At 48.0% G+C, this 15430-nt stretch overlaps 1 protein-coding gene across 1 annotated transcript in view; it reads right to left on the bottom strand.

The window, feature by feature from the left end:
• Nucleotides 1–803: 803 nt before the first annotated feature.
• Nucleotides 804–15430, bottom strand: part of TMEM38A (transmembrane protein 38A) — a 42314-nt gene continuing 27687 nt past the window's right edge. Inside the window, exon 6 of the mRNA XM_003813549.5 lies at nt 804–15413. Coding sequence (XP_003813597.1) covers nt 15186–15413 — 228 coding nt within the window. The 3' untranslated portion in view covers nt 804–15185. The remainder of the gene's footprint in view (nt 15414–15430) is intronic.

Genomic DNA, 15430 nt, shown 5'->3' with positions numbered 1-15430 from the left:
TTACAGGCACGTGCCACCATGCCTGGCTAATTTTTGTATTTTTAATAGAGATGGGGTTTCGCCATGTTGGCCAGGCTGGTCCGAACTCCTGGCCTCAAGTGATCCTCCTTCCTCTGCCTCACAAAGTGCTGGGATTACAGGCGTGAGCTACCACACCCAGCCCCATGGTCAGTTTCTATTGAGGAAACATGGACATTTGAGGGATGGTGAGATACTCATTTGTGCAGCTCAGAGTTTGATAAATTTCTCTTGGTTTTTGCCTAGTTAATTGCAATGTTCATTTCCTCTATGAATTCAGATATTTAGAGTTAGAAGGGATCTGCAGCATCATCCAGTCCAGGGGTTGGCCAACATTTTCTGCAAAGGGCCAGAGAGTGAATATTTTCAGCTGTGCAGGTAAGGTGGTCTGTTGAAATCACTCAACTCTGCTGTTGTAGCACAAGATCCACTATAGGTACCAGGCACAGTGGCTCAGGCCTGTAATCCCAGCAGTTTGGGATGCCGAGGCGGGCAGATCACCTGAGGTCAGGAGTTTGAGAGCAGCCTGGTCAACATGGCGAAACCCCGTCTCTACTAAAAATACAAAAATTAGCCGGGCGTGGTGGCAGGTGCCTGTAATCCCAGCTACTCGGGAGGCTGAGGCAAAAGAACCACTTGAACCTGGGAGGCGGAGGTTATAGTGAGCCGAGATCACACCACTGTACTCCAGCCTGGGCAACAAGAGCGAAACTCCGTCTCAAAAAAGAAAATAATAATAATAATAATAAATCTCTATAGGCGATAAGTAAACAAATGAGCATGGCTGCGTGCCAAGAAAATTTTATTTACAAACACAAGTAGGGGCCAGATTTGGCCCTTGGGCCATGGTTTACACACTCTTGACCTGCCTAGTTCAACATTTTTCTTTTCTTTCTTTTTTTTTTTTTTTCAATTGAGGCAGAGTCTCACTCTGTCGCCCAGGCTGAAGTGCAGTGGTGTCATCTCGGTTCACTGCAACCTCCGCCTCCTGGGTTCAAGCAATTCTCCTGCCTCAGCCTCCCGAGTAGCTGGGATTACAGGTGCCCACCACCACACCTGGCTAATTTTTGTACTTAGTAGAGATGGGGTTTTGCCATGTTGGCCAGGCTGGTCTTGAACTCCTGACCTCAAGTGGTCTGCCCACCTAGGCCTCCCAAAGTGCTGGAATTACAGGACTTTGGGAGCCACCGGGCCGGCCTAGTTCAACATTTTCAATCAGCCAGGAAGGGTTCACCAAAGGTCACATGCAAGTTAGTTGCAAAACCAGAGCTCACACTCAGGCCTGCCAACATCTGTCTTTGTGCAGTCACTTTCACCTCTCAGCTGGCTTCAATGGCCTCAATTTCCTCCACTAATTGAGCTGGGAGTTTTCCTACATGGCTTCAGGCAGGCGCTAACAAGAAAGCACAGTGTAAACACAGTCATAACCACCCACGTCTGTGGTCACCAGGGATGATGATCTAGGAACCAGGAGAGCAGGATAAGAACTTGCCTTTGTTAATGCCTGCTCTAGGTATTATTTGCTGATGCCTGCTCAGTGTCAAGGATAATGCTGAATTGTTCCATGCATGTATCTTACATATTCCTAAAGAGAATCACAGAAGTGAAATGTACAAGAAAAAGCATAGCTTTAGAATGAGATGGGCCTGGATTTCAATTCTTTTTTTTTTTTTTTTTTTTTTTGAGATGGAGTTTCACTCATTCTGTCACCCAAGCTGGAGTGCTGTGGCGTGATCTCGGCTCATTGCAACCTCTGCCTCCCAGGCTCAAGCAATTCTCCTGCTTCAGCCTCCAGAGGAGCTGGGATTACAGGCATGTGCCACCTTGTCTGGGTGATTTTTTGTATTTTAGTAGAGACGGGGTTTCGCCATGTTGGCCAGGCTGGTCTCGAACTCCTGAACTTAGGTGATCTGCCTGCCTTGGCCTCCCACAGTGCTGGGATTACAGGCGTGAGCTACCGCACCAAGACTGGATTTCAATTCTGACCCACTGTCAGTAAGAGGTGACTGACCTCCACTCACCTTAGCACCCAGCCTCATTTATTTTCCACAAAATGAGGGTAACAAACCACCTTGACGATCTATTATATGTAAAATACCTGCTTATGGCTGGGCATGGTGGCTCACACCTGTAATGCCAGCATTTTAGGAGGCCAAAGTGGGAGCATCACTTGAGGCCAGGAGTTCAAGACCAGCCTGGGCAACATAGCAAGACCTCATCTCTACAAAACATTTAAAAATTAGCCAGGTGTGGTGGTGTACACCTGTAGTCCCAGCTACTCGGGAGGCTGAGGCAGGAGGATCAATTGAACTTAGGAGTTTGAAGCTGTAGTGTGGGATAATTGCACCACAGTGGCTCACACCTGTAATCCCAACAGTTTGGGAGGCCGAGGCAGGAGGATCACTTGAGTCCAGAAATTCGAGGTCAGCCTGGGCAACATGATGAAACCCCATCTCTACTAAAAATACAAAAAATTAGCCAGCGTGGTGGTGCTCACCTGTAATCCCAGCTACTCAGGAGTCTGAGTGGAAGGATCACCTGAGCCTAAGAGACAGAGGATGCAGTGATCCAAGATTGCACCACTGCACCACTCCAGCGTGGGCGACAGTGCAAGAACCTGTCTCCAAAAAAAAAAAAAAAAAAGGCATTTCCATACACCTAACCTACTGAACATCATAGCTTCACCTAGTTGTCCTTAAACGTGGTCAGAAAACTTACATTAACCTACACTTAGGCAAAATCAACTAATGCAAAGCCCATTTTGTAATAAAGTGTTGAATAGCTCATGTAATTTATTAAATACTGTCCTGAAAGTAAAATAGAATGGTGGTATGGGTACTTGAAGCATGGTTTCTACTGAATGTGAATCTCTTTCTAAACATTTATTTTTTGTTTATTTTTATTTTTATTTTATTTATTTATTTATTTTGAGACAGAGTCTCAGAGTCTTGCTCTGTCGTCCAGGCTAGAGTACAATGGCACAGTCTCGGCTCACTGCAACCTCCACCTCCCCAGTTCAAGTGATTCTCCTGCCTCAGCCTTCCAAGTAGCTGGGATTACAGGTGCCCACCACGTCTGGCAAATTTTTTTGTATTTTTAGTAGAGACCGGGTTTCACCATGTTGGCCAGGCTGGTCTCAAACTCCTGACCTCAGGTGATCCGCCCACCTCGGCCTCCCAAAGTCCTGGGATTACAGGCGCCCGCCACCATGCCTGGCTAATTTTTTTTGTATTTTTAGTAGAGACAGGGTTTCACCATGTTGGCCAGGCTGGTCTCAAACTCCTGACCTCAGGTGATCCACCCGCCTCGGCCTCCCGAAGTGCTGGGATTACAGGCATGAGCCACTGCACCTGGCCTCTTTTGAAACATTGTAAACTCAAGAAAATTGTAATTTGTAAATCGGAGAGCACCTGTATTGTATGATTGTACCTATATGAGGTTCCTAGAGTCATCAAATTCAGAGAGACAAAGTACAATGGTGCTGCCAAGGGCTGGAAGAGGGAAGTGGGGAGTGAGTGTTTAATGGGTACCTTTGCAGGATGAAAAGATTTCTGGAGCTGGGTAATGGTGGTGGTTGCACAACAATGTGAATATACTTTTTTTTTTTTTAGATGGAGTCTTGCTCTGTTGCCCAGGCTGGAGTACAATGGCACGGTCTGGGCTCACTGCAACCTCCGCCTCCTGGGTTTAAGTGATTCTTCTGCCTCAGCCTCCTGAGTAGCTGAGATTACAAGTGCGTGCCACTGCGCCCAGCTAATTTTTGTGTTTTTAGTAGAGATGGGGTTTCACCATATTGGCCAGGCTGGTCTTGAACTCCTGACCTCCAGTGATCCACCCGCCTTGGCCTCCCAAAGTGCTGGGATTACAGGCATGCGCCACCACGCCTAGCCAATGTGAATATACTTAATGCCCCTGAAGTATACACTCAAATGTGGCTAATAAATTTAGGACATGTGTGGTGGCTCATGCCCGTAATCCCAGCACTTTGAGAAGCCAAGGTGGGTGGATCGCTTGAGCTCAGGAGCTTGAGACCAGCCTGGGCAACATGGTGAAACCCGGTCTCTACTAAAAATACAAAAAAATTAGCCAGGCATGGTGGTGCACGCCTGTAGTCCCAGCTACTTGGGAGGCTGAGGTGGGAGGATGGATTGAGCCCAGGAGGTCAAGGCTGCAGTGAGCTGTGATTGTGCCACTGCACTTCAGCCTGGGCAATAGAGCAAGACCCTGTCTCAAACAAACAAAAAAAAAGGTGGTAAGTTTTATGTTGTGTATTTTACCACAATTTTTTTTAAAAAGGATAAAAAGAAACTTTCTCTCATTCCAAGACCAAGGAAGTTACTGAGTGTAACTTGCAGCCAAATTAGCCTGGACTTTGAGAGCCGATCCTCCAGGTTCTCACACCCACACTGGGACAACAGCCCCAGCCTGTCCCGCCAATCATTCCCCACCAGGCCAGTGGCTTGCATGCCCCCTTCGCAGACTAGGCTGGGAGGCTATTTAGGTACAATCTGTTCTCTTGGAAAATGAGATCTCAGAACATTAGTGCCAGAAGGCAGGGAGCTGACTTACCTCCAACACCCACCAGATGCTAAATGAACCCGACCAGGGGTTCTGTGAGCACTTTGACAGAGGCAGCTTTTGTCCCAACTCCAGACCTCACTTTGTGCCAAGGACTTTCCAGTCACTCCTCCTAGCCATCCTAAGAGGAAACTGAGGCTCAGAGAAGGGGAGTTACTTGCCCAAGCTACGTATCTCGGAGATTAAAAGCCAGGGTTTGGCCAGGCACGGTGGCTAACACCTGTAATCCCAGCACTTTGGGAGACCGAGGCGGGTGGATCACTTGAGGTCAGAAGTTCAAGACCACCCTGGCCAACATGGTGAAACCCTGACTCTACTAAAAATACAAAAATTAGCCAGGCATGGTGGCTCTTGCCTGCAATCCCAGCTACACGGGATGCTGTGGCAGGAGAATCACTTGAACCCGAGAGGCGGAGGTTGCAGTGAGCCAAGATGGCACCACTGCACTCCAGCTTGGGCAACAGAGTGAGAATGTGTCAAAAAAAAAAAAAAAAAAACAAAGACAGGATTTGAACAGATTTGGGAAACCCCAAAGGCTGCTCTCTTTTTCCTTTTCTTTTTAGATTAAGGTAGAATTTAGCCACAAAATTCTGCAAGGTTTTTTTTGTAGTGTTTCTTTGTGGGTTTTTTGTTTTGTTTGTTGTTTGTTTTTTTGTTTGTTGTTTTGAGACAGGTCTGGCTCTGTTGCCCAGGCTGGAGTACAGTGGTGCAATTTCGGCTCACTGCAACCTCTGCCTCCCAGGCTCAAGTGATTCTCCCACATCAGCCTCCTGAGTAGCTAGGACTACAGGCACACGCCACCATGCCCGGCTAATTTTTGTATTTTTTGCAGAAACGGGGTTTCACCATGATACCCAGGCTAGTCTCAAAGTCCTGGCCTCAGGTGATCCTCCCACCTCAGCCTCCCAAAAGGGCCACGCCACCGGGCGAATTCTGCAAGTTTATACAAACATATACAGTTGTGTAACTACTGCCACATTAAAAATGCAGAACAGTCCCTTCCCTCCCAAAATTCCTCTGTCTCTCTTGTGGATAATCTCTCCTTCCATCTCAACTCCTGGCAGCCACTGATCTGTTTTCTATACTTAAAATTTTGTCTTTTTTCTTTTTTTTTTTTTTTGAGACGGAGTCTCGCTCTGTCACCCAGGCTGGAGTGCAGTGGTGCACGATCTCAGCTCACTGCAACCTCTGCCTCCTGGGTTCAAGCAATTCTCCTGCCTCAGCCTCCTGAGTAGCTGGGACTACAGGCACCTGCCACCCCCAGCTAATTTTTGTATTTTTAGTAGAGGCAGGGTTTCAGGCTGGTCTCAAACTCCTGACCTCAAATGATCCACCCACCTCGACCTCCCAAAGTGCTGGGATTACAGGTGTGAGCCACTGCACCTAGCCCAAAATTTTGTATTTCTGAAATGACCTACAGACGAGTATGTGGCACGCACCTGCAATCCCTGCCACTCAGGAGGGTGAGGTGGGAGGATCCCTTGAGCCTGGGAATTTGAGGCTGTAATGATCCATGTTCCTGCCACTGCACTCCAGCCTGGGTGACAAAGCAATACCCCATCTCTAAAGATAAAATGTCCCGCCAATGGGAGCACACAGTCTCTTGGGTCTGGATTCTTTCATTTAGCAAATGCATTTGAGATTCAACAACACTGCTGTAGAAGGTCACTCCTTTTCATTGCTGTGTAATGTTCCATCATATGCATAAACCAGGTGGCTCATCCGCTTACCAACTGATGGACATTTGGGATGTTCCCAGTTTTTGGTGATTACCAAAAAATAAAAATAAAAAAAAGGTGAATTTTTGTTTCACCACAATGGGATTGTTGTGTTTATAGGGTAAGTGATGTTTAATTTAATAAGAAACTATCAGTCTGGGCAAGGTGGCTCACACCTGTAATCTCAGCACTTTGGGAGGCTGAGGCAGGAGGATCACTTGAGCCCAGGAGTTTCAGACCAGCCTGGGCAACAGGGCGAGACACCATCTATACAAAAAATACAAAAATTATCTGGATGTGGTGATGTGTGCCTGTAGTCCCAGCTACTCAAGCGGCTGAGGTGGGAGGATCACATGAGCCCAGGAGGTCGAGGCTGCAGTGACCGATGACTGCACCACTGGACTCCAGCCTGGATGACAGAGTGATACCCTATCTCAAATAAATACATAAATAAATAAATTTAAAAGAAACTGTCCAATTGTCTCCCACCAGCAGTGTGCGAGCTCCAGCTGCCCCCAAATCTTTACCTGCACCAGGCATTGTCAGTTACTTTAATTTAATCCATCCTTAAAGGAGGCTGGACACAATGACTCACATCACTTTGTTTTGGGAGACCAAGGTAGGAAGATCACCTGAGTCCAAAATTAGCCCCAAGGTGATGGTATTAGGAGGTGGGGCCCTTGGGAGGTGATTAGGTCATGAGGATGTGGCCCTCATAATGGGATTAGTGCCCTTCCACAAGAGGCCCCCAAGAAACTCCTTGATCTTTCTACCATGTGGGGACACCAAAAGAAGACACCATCTGTGAACCAGATAGCCAGCCCTTACCAGACAGTGAATCTGCCAGCATTTTGATCTTGAACTTCCCAGCCTCTAGAACCATGAAAAATAAATTTCTGTTGTTTACAAGCCACCAGTTTATAGTATTTTGTTGTAGCACACTGAAAGGACTAAAACAGGAGATAAGGTCTTTTTTTTTTTAATTTTTTTAGCACCAAACTGATTGAGATAAGGTCTTTAAAGAGACAATTAAGTTAAAATAGTCAGCCAAGCAGGGTGGCTCACATGCCTGTAATCCCAGCACTTTGGGAGGCTGAGGTGGGTGGATCACTTGAGATCAAGAGTTTAAGACCAGCCTGGCCAACGTGGTGAAACTCCATCTCTACTAAAAATACAAAAATTAGCCAGGCATGGTGGCACATGCCTGTAATCCCAGCTACTCAGGAGGCTGAGGCATGAGAATCACTTGAACCCGGGAAATGGAGGTTGCAGTGAGCCGAGATGGCGCCACTGCACTCCAGCCTAGGCCACAAAGCCAGACTCCATCTCAAAAAAAAAAAAAAAAAGATAATTAAGTTTTAAAAAAAGTCTATAGGTGGGCCCTGATCTAATTCACTGGTGTCCTCATAGGCAGAGGAGACTAGGATACAGACATAGGAAGAGGGAAGACTATGCGACGACAGAGAAGGCGGCCATCTGCCACCCAAGCAGAGAGGCCTTGAGAAACAAAACCAACTGACACCTCGATGTCAAACTTCCACCCTCAAGAATTAGGGAAAAATAAATGTCTGTGACTTAAGTGACTCTGTCTGGAGTATGTTACTGCAGCCTATTCATTTATTTATGAGACAGGGTCTCACTCTGTCATCCACGCTGGAGTGCAGTGGTGCAATCTCAGCTCATTGCAGCCTTGAACTCCTGGGCTCAAGTGATCCTCCCACCTGTGCCTCCTGAGTAGCTGGGATTACAGGCTCACATCACCACAACTGGCTAATTTTTTTTTTTTTTTTTTCTGCAGAGACTGGGTCTCACTGTGTTGGCCAGGCTGGTCATGAACTGCTGAGCTCAAGTGATCCTTTGGCCTCGGCCTCCCAAAGTGCAGGGATTACAGGCATGAGCCACCGTGCCCAGACTTTTTTTCCCTATAATTGAAAGCTTCTTTTTTTATAGCTTTACTGAGGCATAACTGATAGATGAACTATGCATATATAAAATGTAAACTTTTAAGTACTTAGGTTGAATGAGTGGGAAAAAAAGAAGTAAAAAATAATTAATTAAAAATAAATAAAAAAGAGGCCGGCGTGATGGCTCAAGCCTGTAATCCCAGCACTTTGGGAGGCTGAGGCAGGTGGGTCATTTGAGGCAAGGAGTTCGAGACCAGCCGGGCCAATATGGCAAAACCCTGTCTCTACTAAAAATACAAAAATTAGCCAGGCGTGGTGGTGGGCACCTGTAATCCCAGCTACTCCGGAGGCTGAGGCAGGAGAATCGCTTGAACCCAGGAGGCAGAGGTTACAGTGAGCCAAGATTGCACCACTGCCCTCCAGCCTGGGCGACAGAGCGAGACTCTCTAAATAAATAAATAAATAAGAAAAAAGTTGATTTTTTTTTTAATCTTAAGTAATCAAAGCAAAATTTAGACCAGGCACAGGCACGGTAGCTCACGCCTGTAATCCCAGCACTTTGGGAAGCCGAGGTGGGCAGATCACCTGAGGTTAGGAGTTTGAGACCAGCTCGGCCAACATGGTGAAACCCTGTCTCTGCTAAAAATACAAAAATTAGCCAGGTATGGTGGTGGGCACCCGTAATCCCAGCTACTCAGGAGGCTGAGGCAGGAGAATCACTTGAACCCAGGAGGCAGAGGCTGCAGTGAGCCGAGATCGTGCCACTGCACTCCAGCCTGGGTGACAGAGCAAGACGCCATCTCAAAAAACAAAACAAAACAAAAACCCAAAAGTAAAATGTAATAGATCCAGACATGGGTATAGACCCGAGAAACCAGCACAATCAAAGCCATCAGCAGATCCATCACCGGAGTTTCCTGGTGCCACTGCAAAATTCCTCTCACCTGCCCTACCGTGTCCTTCTTTCCCCAACCACATGCTGATGAGCTTTCTGTTACAATAGTTTGCTTTTTCTAGGATTTCAGATAAATGGATGCCTATAGTACACATTCTTTTTTGTATGGCTTTTTCCCACCAATCTGGATACATTCGAGACTCATTCATGTTGTTGCATGTTCACCACCTCCACCGCCTTTTTTTTTTTTCGCTGAACATTAGGCAATAGTATGGACGGGGCACAGCTGTTCATTTATTCACATTTTTGTTTTTTTGTTTTTTTAAAGACAGGGTCTTGCTCTGTCACCCATGCTTCAGTACAGTGGTACCATCACAGCTCACTGCAGCCTCAACCTCCTGGGCTAAAACAGTCCTCCGTCCTGCACCTCCCAAAGCCCTGGGATTATAGGTGTGAGTCACCATGACCACCCTATGTTTAACTTATAGTGTTTTTGTTTTGTTGTTTTTTTTTGAGACGGAGTCTCGCTCTGTCACCCAGGCTGGAGTGCAGTGGTGCAATCTCAGCTCACTGCAACCTCTGCCTCCTGGGTTCAAGTGATTCTCCCGCCTTAGCCTCCTGAGTAGCTGGGATTACAGGCAGGTGGCACCATGCCTGGCTAATTTTTGTATTTTTACAAAATTACACCATGTTGGGGTTTCACCATGTTGGTCAGGCTGATCTCGAACTCCTGATCTCAAGTGATCTGCCCACCTCGGCCTCCCAAAGTGCTGGGATTACAGGGGTGAGCCACTGTGCCAGGCTAACATTTTGCTTTTTGTTTTGTTTTGGTTTGTTTTTTTTGTTTGGTTTTTTTTTTTTGGAGATAGAATCTTGCTCTGTCACCCAGGCTGGAGTGCAGCGGTGCAATCTCAGCTCACTGCAACCTCCCCATCCCAGGTTCAAGGGATCCTCCCGCCTCAGCCTTCAAGTAGCTGGGATTATAGGTGCACACCACCATGCCTGGCTAATTTTTTGTATTTGTAGCAGAGACAGGGTTTCACAACGTTGACCAGGCTGGTCTCGAACTCCTGAACTCAAGTGATCTGCCCACCTTGGCCTCCCAAAGTGCTGGGATTACAGACGTGAGCAATTGCACCTGGCCTCTATGTTTAACTTATAAAAAAAACTGCCAAATTGTCTTCCAAAGTGGTTGCACCTTTTTACCTTCCTACCAAAGCATATGAGAGTTCCTATTGCTCCACATCCTCACCAGCACTAAAATGACCATATTGTCATTTTAATTTTAGCCATTTTGTTGGATGTGAAGTGACAACTCATTGTGGTTTTGATTTGCATTCTTCTCATGGCTGAAGATGTGTATCTGACTGGGCATGGTGGCTCATGCCTGTAATCCCAGCATTTTGGGAGGCCGAGGCAGGAGGATTGCTTGAGCCCAAGAGTTCAAGGCCAGTGTGGGCAACAGAGCACGACTCCGACTCTACAAAAAATACAAAACTTTGCCAGCCATGGTGGCATGCACCTGTAGTCCCAGCTACTCAGGGGGCTGATGTGGAAGGATCGCTTGAACCCAGGAGGCGGAGGTTACAGTGAGCCAAGATTGAGCCACTGCATTCCAGCTTGGGCAACAGAGCAATACCCTGTCTCAAAAAAAATGTAAAAAATTAAAAATTTTAAAAACATAAAAAACCTTAAAAGAAACTGTCCAATTGTCTCCCACCAGCAGTGTGTGAGTTCCAGCTGCCCCCAAATCCTTACCTACACTGGATATTGTCGGTTATTTTTATTTTATCCATTCTAAAAGGTGGCGGGGAGCAGTGGCTCATGCTTGTAATCCCAGCACTTTGGGAGGCCAAGGCAAGAGGATCACTTGAGCCAGAAGTTGGAGACCAGCCTGGGTAACATAGGGAGATCTCATCTCTACAAAAAAATTAGGCTGGGTGCGGTGGCTCACCCCTGTAATCCCAGCACTTTGGGAGGCCGAGGCAGGTGGATTACCTGAGGTCAGGAGTTCCAGACCAGCCTGGCCAACACGGTGAAACCCCGTCTCTACTAAAAATACAAAAAATTAGCTGGGCGTGGTGGCACATGCCTGTAATCCCAGAGGCTGAGGCAGGAGAATCGATTGAACCTGGGAGGCAGGGATTGCAGTGAGCTGAGATGGCGCCACTGCACTCCAGCCTGGGCAACAAGAGGGAAACTCCATCTCCAAAAGAAAAAAAAAAAAAAAGGCCTTATCTCCTGTCTTAGTCCATTTAGGGTGCTACAAGAAAATACTAGAAAATGGTGGCTTATAAACAACGGAAATTTATTTCTCACAGTTCTGGAGGCTGGGAAGTTCATGATCAAGATACTGGCAGATTCACTGTGTGGTAAGGGCCGGCTTCCTGGTCATACGTGTCTTCTCTCTGTGTCCTCACATGGTACGAAGAGCAAAGTGTTTCTTTGGGGCCTCTTCTGTAAGGGCACTAATCCCATTATGAGAGCCCCACCCTCATGACCTAATCACCTCCCAAGCGTCCCACCCCCTAATACCTTAGGGGTTAAGACTTCAACAAATGAATTTGAGAGGAACCCAATTCAATTCATAACAGGTATGCAGTGGCATATGCTTGTGGTTTTAATGTGCAATTTATATGATATCTGCCAACCATATAATTTCTTTGGTGGTGTCTATTCAAATCTTTTGCCCAGTTTTTTTTTGAGACAGGGTCTTGCTATGTTGCCCAGGTTGGACACCACCTAACGGGCTCAAGTGATCCTCCTGCCTTGGTCTCCAGAGTAGCTAGGACTACAGGTGTGAGTCACCATGCCCAGCTTCTTTTGCCCAATTTGGTGTGGAGTTTTTTTCTACTTTATTCTTATTTTATTTATTTATTTGAGACAGGGTCTCACTGTTCCACCCAGGCTGAAGTGCAGTGGCCCAATCTTAGCTCACTGCAGCCTCAACCTCCTGGGCTGAAGTGATTTTCCCCACTCAACCTCCAGAGTGCCTGGGCCTACAGGCACGAGTCACCACACCCGGCTAATTTTTAAATTTTTTTTTTGTAGAGACAGAGTCTCACTATATTGTGCAGGCTGATCACCAACTCCTGGGCTCCAGTGATCCTCCTGCCTCAGCCTCCCAAAGTGCTGGGATTACAGGCGTGAGCCACCAAGCTCGCACTTTTTTCCCTTATAATTGAAGGGTTCTTTTTTACAGCTTTACTGAGGCATCACTGACAAATGAGGTACTGTGTGTATTTGCAATGTACAATGTAATAGGTTCTGACATGTGTATAGACCCGAGAAACTAGCACAATCAAAGAAGTTAACAGACTCATCACTCATGTCCCCTTGCCCCTTCAAAATCCCTCCTGCCCACCCCACCCTACCTGCCTTTCCCCAAGCACCCACTGATCAGCTTTCTGTAATTATACATTAGTTTGCTTTTTCTAGGATTTCGTATAATGGATGTGTACAGTATACATTTTTTTTTTTTTTGAGATGGAGTCTCGCTCTGTCACCCAGGCTGGAGTGCTGTGGCACGATCTTGGCTCACTGCAAGCTCTGCCTCCCAGGTTCACGCCATTCTCCTGCCTCAGCCTCCCAAGTAGCTGGGACTACAGGCGCCCGCCACCACATCCGGCTGATTTTTTGTATTTTTAGTAGAGACGGGGTTTCACCATGTTAGCCAGGATGGTCTTGATCTACTGACCTCGTGATCCACCTGACTTGGCCTCCCAAAGTGCTGGGATTACAGGTGTGAGCCACCATGCCCGACCTTTTTTTTTTTTTTTTTAAAGAATGAGTTTTGCTCTTGTTGTCCAGGCTGGAGTGCAATGGCTCCACCTCAGCTCACTGCAACCTCCACCTCCCAGGTTCAAGCGATTCTCCTGCTTCAGCCTCCCGAGTAGCTGGGATTACAGGCACCTGCCACCACACCTGACTAATTTTTGTAGTTTTAGTAGAGGCAGGGTTTCACCATGTTGGCCAGGCTGGTCTTGAACTCCTGACCTCAGGTGATCTGCCTGCTTCAGCCCTCCAAAGTGCTGAGATTACAGGGATGAGCCACCATGCCCAGCCATCCCCACATCTTGAGGCCAAAATCCCAGGCATGTGGCTGGGCTCAGTGGCTCACACCTGTAATCCCAGCACTTTGGGAGGCCGAGGTGGGTGGATCATTTGAGGTCAGGAGTTCAAGACCAGCATGGCAACATGGTGAAACCCCGCTTTTACTAAAAATACAAAAGTTAGCCGGGTGTGATGGCGGGCACCTATTATCCCAGCTACTCGGGAGGCTGAGGCAGGAGAATTGCTTGAACCCGGGAGGCGGAGGTTGCAGGGAGCCGAGATCGGGCCACTGCACTCCAGCCTGGGCAACAGAGTGAGACTCGGTCTCAAACAAAAACAAAAACAAAAAACAAAATCCCAGGCATAAATCAGACAAGCCATGAGGGTTCATTCACAATGATTTATTGGCTGCCCCTCCACGCTGAGCTGCGGTGGACAAGCAAGAGGATGAAACCTCCCCAGGACCCACCTAACTCCCAGGCATCACAGGAACAAGGCAATTTTCCAACAGCCTGGCAACATCTGGGACTCCAACGAGGTCTGGGCCCAAACCTCACCTGAGACTGGCCACGCCCGTCCCATGCACCCACCCCTCTCAGACATCCTGGTAACCTAGGCTGAGATGAAGGTGACCAGGAGGGACCCTTCAGCTATAATATCATCCACCTCGCTCACACTGAATCAGGTTCCTGGCCTGCCCAGCAGCAGCACAAGGCTGACCACAGAGCAGGTAAGCATCTGTATGTTTGTTCAATGGCTGAATGAGTGACAATGGACTCCAGCCTGAGGGAGACCTGATACATGCAGGTTCCAACTGTGCACACTCAGAGCCCCTTGATAGAGCTGGATCGTGGAACCCCAACCAGCTGGCTCCATTTCTTTGGTTTAGGGGGAGACTGAGACGAACAGATCACAAGCCTTTCACGCCATCTGATCTCTCAAGCCTGCCCTAGACGTGTCTACTGAGGGCTTCCTTTGTGCCAGGGAACTTGTGCGTTTCTCTGATCCACACACACGAATGATCTAAAATGCAAAGCCATTTGCAATCATAATTTCCAACTGTCCTGGTCTCCCCTCCTGACTGCACGAGGCTAGGAGCATGTGAGCCTTTTTCAACTGCAGCTTCGCATCGGCCCTTCCGTACAGAGGGGGGCCAAGGGTCTCCACTATACAGATGGGGAGCACCAAGCTCAGAGGAGGAAGGCAACTTGTCCAGGGACGCCCAGCAAGAGTCGGGACTTTCTGGCCACGTGAAAATGTCTAGCCACTGAGGAGCGTGGTAAGAAGAGACTTTGAAATGGCAGCACCTGGCTCACAGGTACTCAGAAAATGTCCATCAAATGAATGGATCTCAACATGGCTTGAAGTTCTTCAGGAGTCAATATGCAATTTTATTTTTGAGACAGGGTCTTGCTCTATTGGCCAGGCTGGAGTGCAGTGGGAAGATCTTGGCTCACTGCAACCTCCACCTCCCAGATTCATGTGATTCTCCTGCCTCAGCCTCCCGGGTAGCTGGGATTAAAGGCGTGCACCACCACGTCTGGCTAATTTTTGTATTTTTAGTAGAGATGGGGTTTCACCATGTTGGTCAGGCTGGTCTTGAACTCCTGACCTCAGGTGATCTGCCCGCCTCGGCCTCCCGAAGTGCTAGGATTATAGGCATGAGCCACTGCCTGGTCAAGATGCAATTTTAAAGAAGGAAAAATAGAATTAAGAATATCAGTGCCAACCAGTGACATTCTTGACTGGAGCTGCTGCCATGATTCTGTGAACCCCTCCAAAAGCTGTGACTCTATGGGGTCCTGGCAGAGAGAAAGAGGGAACCCCGATTTCTACAAAAGTTCTTCATCCTCATCCCCATATCTCAACCCCCACGTCAGCCCTGGAGGGTGAGCCAATGACCCTGATTTGCAGATGGGGAAGTCAAGGCCAGGAAAGGATAGATCTGAGCGCAGGAAGCCTCCCAGCTCAGAGGGTCCTGGGTCCGGGTCCTCTCCCCGGTGCCCCTTGGGCCACCCCCTAATCCGCCTTCTTGGCCTTCTTCTTCCTGGAGCCCTCGCTCAACTCCTCCTTGGACTTGGCGGGCATGGCCGAATGCTGAGCTCCTGGCCCACCACCACTGTGGGACCCACCATGGTTGTCGTGGTGATGGTCACCCCCGCAGGCCGAACCAAACAGCACGGGGCAGATGTAGCCCTCCAGGGCATCAAAGGGGGAGCTGTGTGAGTGGGTGGCTGTCAGAAACACCTGAGGTGGGGTGGCCA

The sequence above is a fragment of the Pan paniscus genome, chromosome 20 (assembly GCF_029289425.2).
Source record: "Pan paniscus chromosome 20, NHGRI_mPanPan1-v2.0_pri, whole genome shotgun sequence".
NCBI classification, from domain to species: domain Eukaryota; kingdom Metazoa; phylum Chordata; class Mammalia; order Primates; family Hominidae; genus Pan; species Pan paniscus.
The sequence above is the reverse complement of the archived record's forward strand: the minus strand, read 5'-3'. Positions and strand labels throughout refer to the sequence as shown.